This window comes from Camelina sativa, chromosome 20 (assembly GCF_030686135.1).
Source record: "Camelina sativa cultivar CO46 ecotype springtype chromosome 20, ASM3068613v1".
Classification (NCBI taxonomy): domain Eukaryota; kingdom Viridiplantae; phylum Streptophyta; class Magnoliopsida; order Brassicales; family Brassicaceae; genus Camelina; species Camelina sativa.
Genome location: NC_141899.1, coordinates 4752561 through 4767736, shown reverse-complemented (window position 1 = coordinate 4767736; position 15176 = coordinate 4752561). Strand labels below are relative to the sequence as shown.

The window sequence follows — 15176 nt, the reverse complement described above, 5'->3', positions numbered from 1 at the left end:
TACTTTATTAAGGATTAATCAGAATGATGAAAATCAGTGAAAAGTTTACTTTTGACTTTTAAGCTCAATGACCGACCTCTTGATTACACATTGATGATGGCTCATTCATATCTTTGATGACGTTTATACAAAAATGATTGGAATATAAATCTGAAAATATTTATTAAATTGCAATTTTGGAGTATTTTATAGAGGACATTGAAGATGGAAACGACGTAATTTAAGAAAACTCATCAAACACAACCCAAAAAAGAGTGAGAGCGAGGCAAAAGGTTACTTGTTCAGAAACCCAGGTCCTTTGATCAAAGCAAGCAAAACCCCTCCCATAACCGCTGATGTAGAAGCTGCAACAAGCCCTTGCCGCATAGAAAGAAACCCTCCTGTAGCTGCACCTGCTAGGATGGAGTTCCAGGGATCTTCCTTCTTCCTGATGTACACCAGTGTGCAATCAAATGCAGAGAACAAGCCACCAAATGCAGCAAAACTGCCTGCGAGACGAGGAGCATTCATGTTGACTGCTTGTGCTCCTCCGACCAAACGAGCACCCATTGGGGAATTGTATGCCCCTTTTACGAAATGATATACAGAACCTCCAACAGCTCCCATTCCAAATGCAGAACCGACATCATTGACTACACGGTAAAGGCCATGATGATCATGATCCCGAGATTCCTTATGGATGTCCATCAATCAAATATAAAACCTTGACTTCTCTTGCTGCAAAACACCCTCAAAAGAGTATATATCATTACTATGCTCTTTAATTTTGAAGTAAGAACATTAAAAAAGAAGAAGCTGAAGAACTCATCCCTATCGAGAGATAAGCTAAGACACCATTAATCTGCTTTACTACTACTACAAGTCAATGAGCATCCCTATCGAGCATGAATCAGTAAAGGTACACAACACAGTTGAATGACCCAAAATATTTAGAACAACCTATGAACTCAACCGCATAAAAAGCTGCAAATTTGGAAAAGGGCAAAAGCGCTGGAGAATGAACAAATCAGAGCTTCATCATTTTATCAAAAGGATATCGAAACTCCACTAACGAATTGAGCTCAGCAGAAGAATCCGAATACCCCAGAAAATACATCTACGAAGTTTAAATAACTGTTTCGATCAAGAACAAACAAAACGGAGATTAATTGACACTAACCAGAAAGAAGCAGCAGATTCTACTGACCTAAATGGAGTCGTGCCTACTGTGCAACTGAGCCCCCAAAAATTAGGGTTTACAGCTCAAAGCGATTAAGATCCTCACTCAAATCCCTTAGTAGCCTCGCTCTCCCTCCCTCCTCCTAATTGGTGTAGCAGTATATAAACGACTAAAGTAACTTTAAAGGTTGTCTAATTTCAAAATTCCCCCAATCAGTTCAACTGGGGCAGAACAAGAATGCCGAGTGTTACATACAATTTTGTCGACCATAAAAAAATTCATCAAACAGTCTTGTATCACTAATCGAACCGAACCGAACCAAACCACTTTTTGTCACTAATCTCACAAGCTTGCGATTCGTTTGTTTGCGATTACTTCTATGGTTGACGTTGTTGTTCATTTTGTGCGATATAATATAAACCAAACTTTTAATCATTATTATATGAATCCAACTGTCACACAGATACAACCCACACACCACCACCCAACAAGTCTCATCTTTATCATCATTACACAACTGGTTTAGTTTCAAAGGTTAACACAAAACCAACAACACCTCTGCTTATTTGCAACACTACCCCGTTGCTATTTTATGTATCCATAACCTTTGTGTACTTTTGGTGTGTATGTCAATGTTCCGCTGCACCGGAATGGTAAGCTCTCCGCCTCAACTGAGATTCCCCTGATGGCTGCTGCAAATATATCCTCGTTGGATCATTAGGGTCCACGTACCTGCAACATACACAATGACCACACACATGCGATTATCAGAAATTTAAGTCTCTACCGAAACATTCTATCTTGATTCAGAGAGGGGACTTACGCATGTCTCATCATTTGTTCCACAGGGGTCTGAGCGGCTTGAAGAGGATCAACTCGTGGAGCTGCCGCCGCTGCTTCTGCTGCTTGTTGCATTTGTCGATTGTATTGCCTCACTGATGATATGAGATTCAGAAAGAGAGGAACAAACGTCCCGCAACCACCTTCCTTAAACAGGATCTTGAAACTGTGTGTTGAGTACAGAGCTCTATGCTCGTTTTCTGGCACCACCTGAAAAAATATTATTACAATGCCAAATAAGTATACAGTAATTTCCTGGCAAGGATTCAACTTGTAAATTCCATTTGAAAGTTTGTACTTACAGGCTCCACTTGTCCAGCAATATTGTTGCAGTGAAATATTGGCTGATTGAATTTCTCAGCATGGACGTAAAGCTGCAGAGTAATAACATATATAGTCCATAAGCTAATATGTATCATGAAGTCCCTTAACCAAATTTAATAGAGATATACTTGTATAACATGTAGCATTAACTGAATAAGAGAAAAAAAAAAAAAAACATAAGATAAAGTTACTGTACCAGAGGCATGTCAAAAGCAACGAAGTTCTCAACAGGCTTGCTCGCAACAAAGACCATCCGTACATTAGACAAGTAAATCACTCCCTTGGACTTAACATGACCTCCATGCCCTCTGCATCAAACCAAAAAAAAAAAGAACATTAGGGAAGATGTTTAACACCAACAGCTCACATGTCTCTTCACTTCTGAGACATATCTTATTTACAAAGTAAACTTATTGGCTCAAAAGCTGATCAAAAACAAGCGAGACAAGAGTAGGGAACACGAACCCAGGGATCTTGTCGACTTCAAACTCAACACCATCTCTGACTAGAACGAACATTTCATTAACAAAGGGCACCGGCATCCCATTGGGTAGCAATTGAGGGTTAAGCGCCATGAGCTGCAGTTCAGATTGATAAAGCCGGGTAAGCGAATGATTATATAATTCCTTGTTCTGTTCTAATTCTCTGTGTAAACCTGATCACCATGTAAGATATTTATCAATAGAAAAGAAAATGTAACATACTTCAAAGAGATTAATAATCAAAAGTCAATCCAAAGGTTCTTAATTTGAATTAGGCTCAACCAAAAAAAAAAAAAAACATGAGAAGTTAAACCCAGGAATATGATCCCTTGTTCATGATTCATGGCAATGACACACGTTAATTTAAAATTGCCACTATTACCCAATTCAAATCAGCAATCAAAATGCAATAGATTGAAGTAACCAGAGCCGATTGAACAAAATCAAACCACTCGTAATTATAAATTATAGAGAGAAAACCTAGGTTAGTCCATAATAACTGACAAGACAAATCCAATCACACAAAGAGAACAAGTAAATTCCTTAATTTTAAGAGAATCAAAAATCTGATAGCAGTAAATGAGTCACAAAACGACCCCAATTATAGTAGTTTCAAGCTAGCCTGCACTATTCGCGCCGCATCTGATCTGAAGAAATAGTAGAGTTTCCCAGAAAAAGCAGAGAATTTGAAACAACATACCTCTGTCGGAAGATTGAAAAAGAAAATGGATTTTGATCGGAGGAGAGATTGAAGAAGATAAATTGATTAGATCAGAGCTTCTCGCTTATTCCAGAAGAGAATAGAGATGATCACGCGGTTTATTCTTAAAACCTTTTTTACCATTATTAGGTCCCTCAACTTATTTCTTAAGTTCGATTTCGCCCGCTATTAGTTTTTTTTTACTACTTTTAAGAGATTTTTAACAAAAGTACCACAATCAATTCAGTTTCTTTTAAGGAATACCACATTCGATTGAACATTTTCTCGGCTACCACAAAACCAAAGTTAAATGACTAAAGTAACCTTAACTAAAGCAACCAAAGCTTTCTTTTATTCCGTAGTCAAAACCAAACTCTGACACATAATTTTATGTCATTGTAATTTAATATTAACTTAAGAATAAAAAGGAGTGAAAAATTTTAAAAGAAAATGAATAAAAATCTAAATTGGCTCACCCCTTCATCTTCTTCCACATTCCTTTATTTTAGTACTTCTAAGTTCTAACTAGGGTTTATCGTTATCTTTTTCACAACTATTAGATTTTAAAATATAATGTGTTTTTTTTTTTTTAAGAATGCAATGGACAATAAATATATTATTCCCTCCGTTTCAAAATATAAGATGTTTTGGAGAAGTTTGTTATTTCATAATATAGGATGCTTTCAAATTTCAATGCAACTTTTAGATTAGTTTAGTATTTTATATTATGCAGTATTGTTTCTGATTGGTTGAACTTGTTAAAAGTAAAGACTTCTTAATCTGCGTGCTTTGCTTAAAACATCCTATATTTTGAAACGGAGGGAGTATATTATAATAATTGTTGTCATCTGTTTACAGTGTGGACAACTTTTCATTGTAGTTGTAGACAAGTTTTAGTCGTAGTTGTCCTCCATAAAATGTAGATCATTTTCATTTACATATGCAGTAGACAATAATATTAGTTTTAGTCTACAAAAATGTGGACGAGTTTTGATTTTAAGTTGTCCATCATAGGGCTTAGGTTGTTCACAGTTATATGCAGTAGACAATAAAAATGAAAATTATCCTCTCCTAAATTTATTACTAGAATGTGGACAAATTTTCATTGACCATTTTTTAGGTTAACCACCAAAATAAAAGTCTCCTAACAAAAGAAAAAATGCATAGTCTTCTCAGCATTAATGCGCAGTGGACAAGTTATTGTAACTTACTGTTGTCCACCTATAACATAATATACGATGGAAAATTACAAAAGCTTAGGTGATGTACTTTTTAAATCACAAGAATGCTTTCTTCATTTTGTTTTCTTTCTTTGTTTTATCTTCTATCATTTGTTTATTAATTTTTAATTCCTTGTTTTTTTACGAATATTGCGACACATATTTTTTTGCTAAGAGATTTTCTCTTTCTTCATATTAAATGTCAACTGGTATAATGTCTAATCATATTGGTACAGTGAAAACTGAAAAGTACTGTCATAAAAAAAACAACATGCCTAAAAAAATATGAAGGATAAAATTGTCATCTTACGCCTCTTATGTGAAGGATAAAATTGTCATCTTATCCCTTTCTTAAATCTCAAATATGGTACTTCTTAAAAAGAAATAAAATTGTGGCATTTGAGAAAAACTTTTTAGCCAATGTGGTAGAATCAACAAAATTCCCTACTTTTAACCCTATTTTTACAAATACTACTATTTTTTGCCAGATTTTGGTTTTGGTTATTCAGCTAACTCTTTTAAAATGGCAAAAGAGCTATAAAACCAAAGAATCTATACAGAAGTACATGAAACTTTTGATAAAGCTCTTTAAAATGACATAATGAAGAATCTATACAATCTATTTTATTCTGTAACAGTTGAAGTTCCCTTATTAGTTTCACACTTCGAGGCTATATTGTATAAAAGAATTCCAAATAAGAACAAAGCATAAGTTGATTGTGTTATCAATGGGTGTTGGAAGTTGTAACGTCTGGAAAATAACGATTGGTAAGATTATACTAGTAATTAAAAATTTATTATTCATCAGCAGATACAAAGAGAGAGAGAGAGTTCTTTAGCAACATTGAAATGTAGGAGTTGAAATCAAACAAACAAGCAACAATAAAACTTTTAATACAAGCCTCAAGAAGAACTATTATTAAGAGTTGTGAATAGAAAAATCTGCAGACAAAATTTAACGGTAGTTTCTGTAGACAGGGCTGTACATGCTGCTCTCTGCAAACTTCACCAGATCCTTCGCACGTGGGAGGTTTGACGCCAATCCTACAACCACAAGTACATCGATTTAGAACTTTGAGAATAGAGTTAGGACGGTCTTATTAACAGTGATAAAAGACAGTTTCGTTTTACTAACCGAGGTCATAGGTTTTGGCGGCGACACTGGCTGCAATGTTTGCTGAGATCTGTCTGATGTTTGAGAATGGCGGGTAGATCAGACCGTTGGCGAAGTGCTCTTCTGTGACTTGTGCTGCCAATGCTTCAGCTGTTGAAAACAGAGAGAGAGAGAGAGATCAGTTAGAAAGAGTTGCATTGAGAATCTTGCAAGTGACTGTCACCATTCATAAGTATCCACGTTTGATTTTGTTATGTTTATTTCTACTTACAAGCTGCGAGAAGCATGTCATCACGGACACGGATAGCACCAGACATGATCAAACCAAGACCCAAACCCGGGAAAATGTAGCAATTGTTTGCCTGAGGTGGAAGTAGGATTATGGAAATATGATGTCAGCACTTAAATTGTCACATGTAGAAATTTTAAAAGTTGAGAGGGAAGGAGTTGTGGAAACAGCACGAACCTGGCCAGGCAAGTAAGTTTTGCCATTGTACTCAACAGGATCAAATGGGCTTCCACTTCCAAAGATTGCACGACCCTATATTAAGCACAATATATGAAGCACCAAAACTAAATTATATTATTTACCAATCAGGAGTCAGACATGAATTACATTTAGATGTCATATGAGATAGTATACCTTGGTCCATGTGTAAGCCTGTTCTGCGGTACACTCAGCTTGAGAAGTAGGGTTTGAGAGAGCAAGAATCAATGGTTTCTATAAGCCAACACCAAGACCAGTATTAGAACAATAGCATATAAACCTTGTTTTTTGAAAAAGCAGAGAGGAAGAACAAAAAGAAACCTCGTTGTTTGTAGCCATGGCCTCGACAACTTCCTTTGTGAAAGTTTGACCCACACCGGATGTTCCGATGAGAACAGTTGGCTTGATTGCCTGTTTGAAAAGGTTTAAAAAAAGAGTAAACACAAGAATTAAACATCTAACATCAAGATTCTCTATTCACCCATCAAGAAATTTAAAAGATGAGCTCATCGCGTACATTGACAGCACCAATGAGGTTCTTGACAGGTTCGTGCTCATGCGCCCATGGCTGCTTGAAGTGCTGAAGAGATTCTTTGCGCGAGCTAACAATCAGTCCCTGCAAATAAAGAAACATTAAAAACCAAGAAATGTTTAAAAAGAATGAGCCGGATCTGGGTGGTTGCCAACAATACCTTGGAGTCCACGAGCCAAATCTTCTTTCGGGTCTCATCGATGGGAGCTCCAGTCTGCAAAACAACCAAAATATGATCAGTCACATATTCTTGGCTAGAAAACAGAGAAAACGCAAGAACAAAAAAATACAGATTGACTAACCTCTTTTGAAATCTTGAGAGCAATTAGCTCAGCGATACCGGTTCCAGCCTACAAAGAACCAACAGATAAAGCGTAAGCATAAAACATATATGTAAACAGAAACGATAAGCTTATTGAGTATAATGCTTTCTGGTCTCACCTCTCCGGCACCCAAGAACAAGAAGGTATGGTCAGCCAGGGTTTTACCAAGCACCTTCTGAGCGGCAATAAGTCCAGCAAGCACCACTGATGCAGTACCCTGCCAATTACACAAAACAAAAAACAAGTTTTAGTAAGGCTCTCTGACACCTCAACCATAATGTAAGAAATATCAAAATATTGAGGAACAGATTTTACCTGGATATCGTCATTGAAGACAAGATGGCTAGAGCTGTACTTAGACAAAAGGTCAAATGCATTGTGGTTTGCAAAATCTTCAAACTGAAAAGAAGAGTATGTATGGTATTATTCCGGGACATCTTAAGAAAGGTATAAAAAGATCATAGTTCTTAAGAGAGTTGTATCCTATGACTCACCTGTACCAACACTTTCTCTCCATAGTTCTGCTTGACAGCGCACATGAACTCGTGCAGAAAATCTGCATATTCCTGAAATCACAATAGCAAACAGACTTCTCAGTTTTTGAAAAAAAAAAAAACCATTGCAATATTTGTAAGAAGAGAAAGAATTAATGAAAGAGATTAGAGAACCTGGCCAGTTGCCCTGCGTTGTTTAAGGCCGATGTAGAATTCATCATTCAGCAACTTCTCATTGTTTGTACCCACATCAATGGTGATTGGAAGACACTGCATCAGAAACCGGATATTACATTTAGGATCAAACGATTATAATTGAATAATCAATCAAGTAGAACCAATTTCTAGGCACAAAATATTGCAGCTTTTTGTTCTAGTGCTTACAGCTGAAGGACGGATTCCTCCCAAAGCGGTGTAAAGAGAAAGTTTCCCCACTGGAATTCCCATTCCCTGGAAAAGTTTACAATAAATGATAAATACAGATTTTCAACATAACCTGGGAATATGTTTGAAGTGTTTTAACTCAAGGATCCATTTTATTACCTGGCAACCAAGATCTCCTAGACCGAGAATGCGCTCACCATCAGTAACAACGATAACTTGGATCCCTCTCTGGGGCCAGTTCTTCAACACTTCAAGAATCTTGCCCCTAAAGAACATACATTTCAATTTAGTGTTTCAAAGAAACAAAATGGAAAGTGACCTGGTTAAAGAGAATTTAAAACACACTTCTCTTTCAAACTGATGTAGAGACCCTGTGGCTTCCTGAAAATGCTTCCATACTTCTGGCAAGCCTCACCAACTGTTGGTGTGTACACAACTGGAAGCAACTCCTCAACGTTATCAATCAAAAGCTTATAGAACAACCTCTCGTTCCTTTCCTGCAAGATTCAGATACATAAGCAACCAGTTCAAAAGAAACCCAACCAAACAAATCTTTATGTATATTCTCTACTAATAAACATGGTTTCGAAAAACAATCACTGACCTGAAGATCCATCAGTGCCATGTAACGCTGTAGAGGAACAGTGTACTGACGGAGATTGTGCATAAGCTTTCTCTCCTAATAAAACCAACCACAAATCACAAGTTAACACAAACAAAACCAAATCAAAACTAAACAAAAGTGAGTTCTTTTATATAATAAAACCTCAAGTCACCTGAACATCCTGACTCAAAACCACAGGGGGAAGAAGACCAGTTAAGTAATGAGCATCTCTTTCCTTATCAGTAAATGCAAGTCCCTTGTTGTAACGCGGATCACGCATCAACGAGTAACCACTGAAAAACAAAAAACATTTCAATCCACTATAAGCTCCACAGAAAAAGAAAAAAAAAACTTAAGTTCATAAGTTCAGAAACTTATAAAAAAGTGAACTTTACTTGCAAGCAGCTTTAGTTAGCTGAAGAAATCGTGATAGATCAAAAGGGAAAACAAAAGGGTATGTGATCTGAAGGAGAGCGTTGACTCACCTAGCGACGGAGGTAACCCAAGGAGTAACGAGCTGATCCAAGGTGGCGGAATCCTCACCGTAGACGTCAGAGATACCACCGCCAACGCCGGATCTGTTATCGGCGACATCTTCACAGGGTAACTCAGTCGGAGTACTTCCCATATCTCTCTCTCTCTCTTCTGAGGTGAACACAACAAAAACAAGAAACAGAGGAAGCAAAGGTTCACGAAGAAGATTGATGAAGGTTGTTGAATACGGTGATGAGCTTAGAAAGATATTTTTAGGTGAATGATGGAAACACAGAAGTGGAGGAAAGTGGAATTATATAGGCCAAAGAATAAAATTGTATGAGAGAGAGACAGTTTGAAAACGCTAAAGTCTGAAACTTGGAGCTAAAATCGTCAAATCGAGGAGAAGAACGTGGACTGGACTCAGTCACCTCTCTCTCGTGTAGGTCCTCTCTTCATCCATTACCTCTCTTTTTTTTTTTATTCTTAACACTTAATTTATCATTTTCTTTTTGTCTTTTTTCGTTTTTTATATGAAAACGATTTTCACATTTTAATAATTGTAGTAGTACTACACTTCCCCAAGTTGATGGATAAAATCATAAAATAACAAAAACTCATCAGCAAGTGTTGTGTATTTCTTATTTCTTTTTTTCTGAAGAAAAAAAATTAGATAGAATAAGGAATATGAGTGTCAATTAAAGATAGCTAATTGGAAAAGAAAAAAGAAAAAAGAGTGACAAAAACGTACTCATTGAATACGAGGCTTTTGGTAAATAAACTCGTTGCGATGATAAATTGTTAATTAGATGGTCATTTTTTCCCTTTATTAATTAATAATAATAAATGGATATAGCGATGTGAAACTGAAAAACAAATAATAATAAATATACAGTGAGAAAACAAAGAATGAACGAAAAAACAATAATTGTATTTTGAGGCTGCGGGGATGTGTCTCAGAGGATCAAATTTGGCAGCCATATCGGACCCCCACCACCCAAACTTGAATATATTATATGTCAACAAGATATTTACTTTTTAATTAAAAAAACATATTTAACAGAAAAGTAAAAGATTACCAAATAAAGTAATAAACTATTACAAAGAAGAAAAAAACCCACCTCAGACAGGTATCGAACTGTCATTATTAGTGCATATAAACTAACTATATAAGGAATACTTAGTCAATTAATGATTTAATTTAACGATCATTCTCATTCATGGATAAGGATTAAGGATAGTGTGTTACTTGTAATTAATTCATTACTCGTAACGACGTACGTATGTTAGTTTATAATATGCTTTTTTCTTTTTCTTTGTTGCAATTGTTAATAGTTGCATATATATGAATATATGATATATCTCACCAAATTTGTAGCACTCCCCTATTATTGTCTCCACTACTTTTCAGTTGACCATTCCCTTCCTATTATTTTCTTGTGTTCATAAACTAAAATGGAGCAAAACGCGTTTATAGTCCGATAGAGAGGCTCATTTGTTTCTAGAACATAGAAGGAAAGGAATCGGTTCCAATATATGTTGTTGCACTTTTTTCACCAACTCCTACCATTTTCAAAGTTGACTTTCTATGTTTCATTTTCTTTGTTTTGAAGATTAGAGAAATCTTAATACCAAAAAAAAGGAAAAGAAAAGAAAAGACATAATCTACCGCAGTCAAAAGCTCAATCTCTTTCCTTTTTTTTTTTTTTTTTTTTGTTCACCCAAACTTGTATTAAAAATTTAACCGGCATAAGAGTTCGCCAACAACAAAGATTGTTTCGCAAGAGAATCTGCCACAGAGTTAGCAGTTCTGGGAATAAAACGACATACAAAGGAAGATAGACTTGAAGAAGCAATAAGAATATTCGAAAGGACTCCGTGAACTTCAAGCAAAACTGATCGGGCATTGATAGCCCCCACCAGTTGTTGACAATCAGATTCCACCAAGAGGTGAGCGCCTCCTAACCTGATTGCTTCCAGCACATCAGCTCTACAGGCCAAAGCTTCCACCATAAGAGGTGATGAAACGTGTTCACAAACCGCAGAGTGGTGAGAAGTAATCCCTACATGGTTTGTTATAGTCCAGCCAATCCCTGCTTCCTTTGTGGACTGCCTCCATGCCCCATCTGTTCTGCATAAAACAAGGTTAGGAGCCAAAGGGGGGAGGTTTAGGACTCCAAGATCTAAAGGGCGAGAGACAGAGGGGGGGGGGGGGTCTTTGCTTGAGCTGACGTCCACTCTTTAGCATCCAAGATAGCTCGCAGCAATGTGTCCTCCCCACTAATCGAAGATGAGTTGAAAACCCTTTGGTTTCGAGATTTCCATAAACTCCAGCAAATCCAGGGAGCTAGTAGGCCTGAAGTAAGACCTATAGGAGGAATAAATTTTAAGTTATTAACCAATACCAATCCGTCCTTGACAGTGGTAATCACCTGGCAGATCTCGAATGGTTGAAAAGGGGCTTTTCTCCACACTTCCACTGCAAAAGGGCAATGAAAGAGCAGGTGAACCACCGACTCCGGCCTTCCGCAGATGCTGCACTTTTCCTCAGCCGGGATGCCTCTGGAGTGAAGTTGAGCGCCAGTAGCTAAAGCACCATGAATAGCTTTCCATAAAAACATTTTCACCTTGGGAGAGATATGCAGTGACCACACTTCAGCTTTGTAATTAACAGAGCTCAGGAGAGGATCCATCGGGATAGAACATGACTCGCTTCTGGCCACAAAATAACCAGATTTGGTAGAATACTCTCCTGAAGGGTTACCAACCCACACTTGTCTATCTCTAGCCCCTAACCTACTTGGTTTGATGGGTAGGATGAGATGCGCAGAGTCAGGTAACACCTCCCGCACCCGACTTTCATCCCAGTCAAAGGAGTTAGTCAAAAAGAGATCTTTAACCCGCCAGTCTTTAGATCCCATAGGAGCAGGGCCCATTGGTTGAGTCAACATTGAAGTTGAGAGCCAAGGATCCTGCCAAATCCTGATATCTTGACCATCTCCAACCACCCAGCCAAGCTTTTTCTTAATCAAATCTCTTCCTACTAGGATACTACGCCATCCGTGGGAAGCCGAGCTTGGGCACTTGCTATCTAGAAACGAGGTCGTGGTGCAGTACTTACCAAGGAGAACTCGTGCAAGAAGACAATCCAGATTGTTCAGGATTCTCCACCCTATTTTCCCCAACAGAGCTGCATTAAAATCCTGCAAGTCACGCAAACCTAACCCTCCATCCTGTTTGGAATGAGTGAGCTTATCCCATGCAATCCAGCACATTCCTTTCTTTTCTGCCTTAGTATCCCACCAAAATCGAGTTAAGACGGACTGAATACGCTTGCAAAGGGACTTTGGAAGTTGGAAACACGACATTGCGTAAGAGGGCATAGCGGCCAACACGCTTTTAAGCAAAGTCAATTTGCCCGCAGATGACAGAAACTTATTGGACAACGAAAAGGCTCTTTGTCTTATTCTGTCAACAATAGCCGAGAATAGATCCTTTTTTGTTCTACCAAAGTGTTCAGGAAGGCCTAAGTACTTCCCCACACCGCCCTCCTTAGAGATTCCCAGGATTTGTTTCACCCGAGCCCTTCTTTCAGCACTAGTTTTCTTGGAAAAAGAGATAGATGACTTGGCTGCATTTATCTGTTGACCCGAGGCTCTTCCATACTTTCCCAAGATCTTCATCAGAGCTAAACAGGCCTTCTCACTGCTTTTGGTGAAAAACATTGTGTCGTCGGCAAACAGCAAGTGGTTTATCTTTGGACTGCCTCTTGCTACTCGAAATCCTGGGAACTGACCAGTTCTTTGAGCTTTATTGCATAACCCTGACAAAACTTCACTACACAGAATGAATATGTAGGGTGATAACGGGTCGCCTTGTCGAATTCCTCTCAAAGGTTTAACTTTTCCTCTAGGCGTATCATTCACAAGGAAGGAATAAGAAACAGTGGTAATACACTGCATGACCCACTTTATCCATAGAGGATGAAAACCAAGCCTCTTGAGAACCTTCTGTACGAAGCACCATTCCACCCTGTCGTAGGCTTTGCTCATATCTGACTTAACCGCCATGGCACAATGAACCTCAGCCCCTGAAGTCTTCAAAAAATGCAGCATCTCGTGCGTAATCAGCACGTTGTCCGAGATTGCTCTACCAGGAATGAACGCCGATTGATTCTCAGACACTAGACTAGCCAACACTGGTTGCAATCTTCGAGCGAGTAACTTGGAAATGGCCTTATAGTAAACATTACAGAGAGCTATAGGCCTAAAATCTGCTACCTTTTTTGCGCCTTGACCTTTGGGGATAAGTCTGATGTATGTTTCATTCAGATTATAAGGCATGACTCCAGAGACAAAGAATTCCTGGATTTCTGCAACTATGGCTGGTCCCACTGCCTCCCAGTTCGAATGAAAGAAACAGGCGGAGAACCCGTCGGGTCCCGGAGCCTTACCCGGGTGGATGTCAAAAACCGCATCTCTTATCTCCTTTGTAGAAGGAACCGCAATTAGACGTTGGTTAACCTCCTCCGAAATACGGGGGGATAATGCTTCCTCAATTGTGTTCTCCAGATCTGGATCCTCCTCCCTTGGTGTGGCAAATAACTTCACAAAGTAGTCTGCAATCACTTCCCCAATCTGATGATCCTCAAAAATGCTTTGCCTTCCTCGTCTTCCAACACTGACAGGTTATTGATAGCTTTCCTCCCTCTTGTTGCTGCGTGAAAATAACATGTGTTTTGATCCCCTAGGCTAAGCCATAATTGCCTACTCCGTTGCTTCCAGAAACTCTCCTCATCTTTGTAAGCAGCCTTGAGTGTTTCATTGATTCTTGATAGCAACACCTCATCCTGTATAGGATTAGTCATAGCCTTTTCCAGGTCATACTGGTGCCTCTTAATAGCTAACTGGCTATTTCTATGCTTTTCTTTGTTCCATTTGACAAGAGCCCTTCTGCAATTTGCAATACGGGTCTGGACAGAAGTATTATCCCTCGTCAGCCAAGTCGAAGCCACCAGTTGTTTCACCTCCTCATTATCTTTGAGCCTACGATCATACCTGAACATCCCTCGTCGTTTCTGTCTAGTGAGCGCAAAATGGATAAGAATGGGACGGTGATCTGATCCCTCGAACCGCAAATATTCAACACGCCCATTAGGAAACATCGTGGCCCAAGAACTGTTACTCAAAGCTCTGTCCAACCGGCAAAACACTAAATGAGAGTGCATATTTCCTCTCCAAGACAGGAAGTTACCCGTATGACGAAGATCATACAAATCACACTCAGCTAGAAAGGATCTGAAATCCACAAAAGAGCCTTCTGGTCGCGATGGGCCTCCACTCTTCTCTGAACTATCCACTATATCATTAAAATCACAATAGAGGAACCAAGCTTCCTCCCTTGACTCTGCTATCATCTTTAATGCTTCCCAAACCCTTCTCCTTTTAATATGGTCCGGGTCACCATACACAAACGTCGCATAAAAGCTTTTTCCTTTAACCAAAACCTTAGTATCCACAAAGTTACTGCCTGACACGAGAATCTCAATATCAACATCCTGCTTCCACAATAAGGCTAGACCTCCACCACCATGGCCTTGGGGGGGAACCAAATGCCTGCAAGCAAAGTTAAGACCCTCGACTGCCTTTAGAGTGACAGCATCCGAGTTCTTTGTCTCCATTAAAAACATTATATCCGGTGAGAACTGCTTGTACATCTCCCCAATACGATAAACTGTCTGGGGGTTCCCCAATCCCTGACAGTTCCAGGCTATAATATCTAAGGAATGAGGGAGGGGGGAGGGTGAAAATCCCCTGACCGTGAAGGATTCTGAGCTGTCGCCTCCACACTTGGATCCATACTTGCTTGTTCATTGTTGTTAACTCTCGCTGTCTGAGAAGGAATCACCAGAGAGTCCATATTTAGCTTTCTTCGAGGAGAAGCTTGTGCAAGGAGGAGTTTCCGCTTCTTCGAGGTTCTACCCCCCGCAATAGGGCTCGAGTTAACTTTCTTTCTTCCCTGGGCTTTGCTAGAAGTTCG

The 15176-nt window shown here is 38.8% G+C and overlaps 3 protein-coding genes across 6 annotated transcripts; all 3 read right to left on the bottom strand.

The window, feature by feature from the left end:
- Nucleotides 1-137: 137 nt before the first annotated feature.
- Nucleotides 138-1547, bottom strand: LOC104769404 (mitochondrial import inner membrane translocase subunit TIM17-3). Of its 3 annotated transcripts, XM_010493609.2 has the most exons (3): nucleotides 1187-1423; nucleotides 940-1096; nucleotides 138-717 (listed from the first exon to the last, which is right to left on the bottom strand). In XM_010493609.2, exon 3 carries the CDS (start codon nucleotides 685-687, stop codon nucleotides 274-276), a length of 414 nt encoding a protein of 137 aa, XP_010491911.1. In that variant the 5' UTR covers nucleotides 688-717; nucleotides 940-1096; nucleotides 1187-1423; the 3' UTR covers nucleotides 138-273. The 3 variants fall into 3 exon arrangements, with proteins under 3 accessions (XP_010491911.1, XP_010491909.1, XP_010491910.1); XM_010493607.2 differs by lacking the exon at nucleotides 940-1096 and having other exon boundaries at nucleotides 1187-1547; XM_010493608.2 differs by lacking the exon at nucleotides 940-1096 and having other exon boundaries at nucleotides 1160-1423.
- Nucleotides 1548-1575: 28 nt separating this feature from the next.
- LOC104769402 (UPF0664 stress-induced protein C29B12.11c) lies at nucleotides 1576-3796 on the bottom strand. 2 transcript variants are annotated; one of them, XM_010493606.3, is made up of 6 exons: nucleotides 3506-3796; nucleotides 2789-2901; nucleotides 2520-2631; nucleotides 2302-2373; nucleotides 1983-2209; nucleotides 1576-1891 (listed from the first exon to the last, which is right to left on the bottom strand). In XM_010493606.3, the coding sequence occupies exons 2-6, from the start codon at nucleotides 2896-2898 to the stop codon at nucleotides 1789-1791; spliced, it is 624 nt and encodes a 207-aa protein (XP_010491908.1). In that variant the 5' UTR covers nucleotides 2899-2901; nucleotides 3506-3796; the 3' UTR covers nucleotides 1576-1788. The 2 variants fall into 2 exon arrangements, with proteins under 2 accessions (XP_010491908.1, XP_010491907.1); XM_010493605.2 differs by having other exon boundaries at nucleotides 2789-2978; nucleotides 3506-3760.
- Nucleotides 3797-5502: 1706 nt separating this feature from the next.
- On the bottom strand, nucleotides 5503-9661 carry LOC104769401 (NADP-dependent malic enzyme 2). Its single transcript, XM_010493604.3, has 19 exons — nucleotides 9149-9661; nucleotides 8836-8956; nucleotides 8664-8738; nucleotides 8405-8556; nucleotides 8219-8324; nucleotides 8060-8125; nucleotides 7850-7945; nucleotides 7676-7747; nucleotides 7497-7580; nucleotides 7300-7398; nucleotides 7161-7208; nucleotides 7019-7072; nucleotides 6844-6942; nucleotides 6648-6737; nucleotides 6483-6560; nucleotides 6306-6380; nucleotides 6111-6201; nucleotides 5861-5989; nucleotides 5503-5769 (listed from the first exon to the last, which is right to left on the bottom strand). The coding sequence occupies exons 1-19, from the start codon at nucleotides 9289-9291 to the stop codon at nucleotides 5681-5683; spliced, it is 1767 nt and encodes a 588-aa protein (XP_010491906.1). The 5' UTR covers nucleotides 9292-9661; the 3' UTR covers nucleotides 5503-5680.
- Nucleotides 9662-15176: the final 5515 nt, after the last annotated feature.

Coding starts and splice junctions, on each gene's coding strand:
- LOC104769402 (XM_010493606.3), bottom strand. CDS start 2,898: ATGGCGCTTAACCCTCAATTGCTACCCAATGGGATGCCGGTGCCCTTT. Junction 2,374..2,519: donor TTGCTTTTGACATGCCTCTG/GTACAGTAACTT, acceptor ATTACTCTGCAG/CTTTACGTCCATGCTGAGAA. Junction 1,892..1,982: donor GAACAAATGATGAGACATGC/GTAAGTCCCCTC, acceptor TGTATGTTGCAG/GTACGTGGACCCTAATGATC.
- LOC104769401 (XM_010493604.3), bottom strand. CDS start 9,291: ATGGGAAGTACTCCGACTGAGTTACCCTGTGAAGATGTCGCCGATAAC. Junction 7,946..8,059: donor GAGGAATCCGTCCTTCAGCT/GTAAGCACTAGA, acceptor TTTCTGATGCAG/TGTCTTCCAATCACCATTGA. Junction 7,748..7,849: donor AACGCAGGGCAACTGGCCAG/GTTCTCTAATCT, acceptor TTGTGATTTCAG/GAATATGCAGATTTTCTGCA.
- LOC104769404 (XM_010493607.2), bottom strand. CDS start 687: ATGGACATCCATAAGGAATCTCGGGATCATGATCATCATGGCCTTTAC.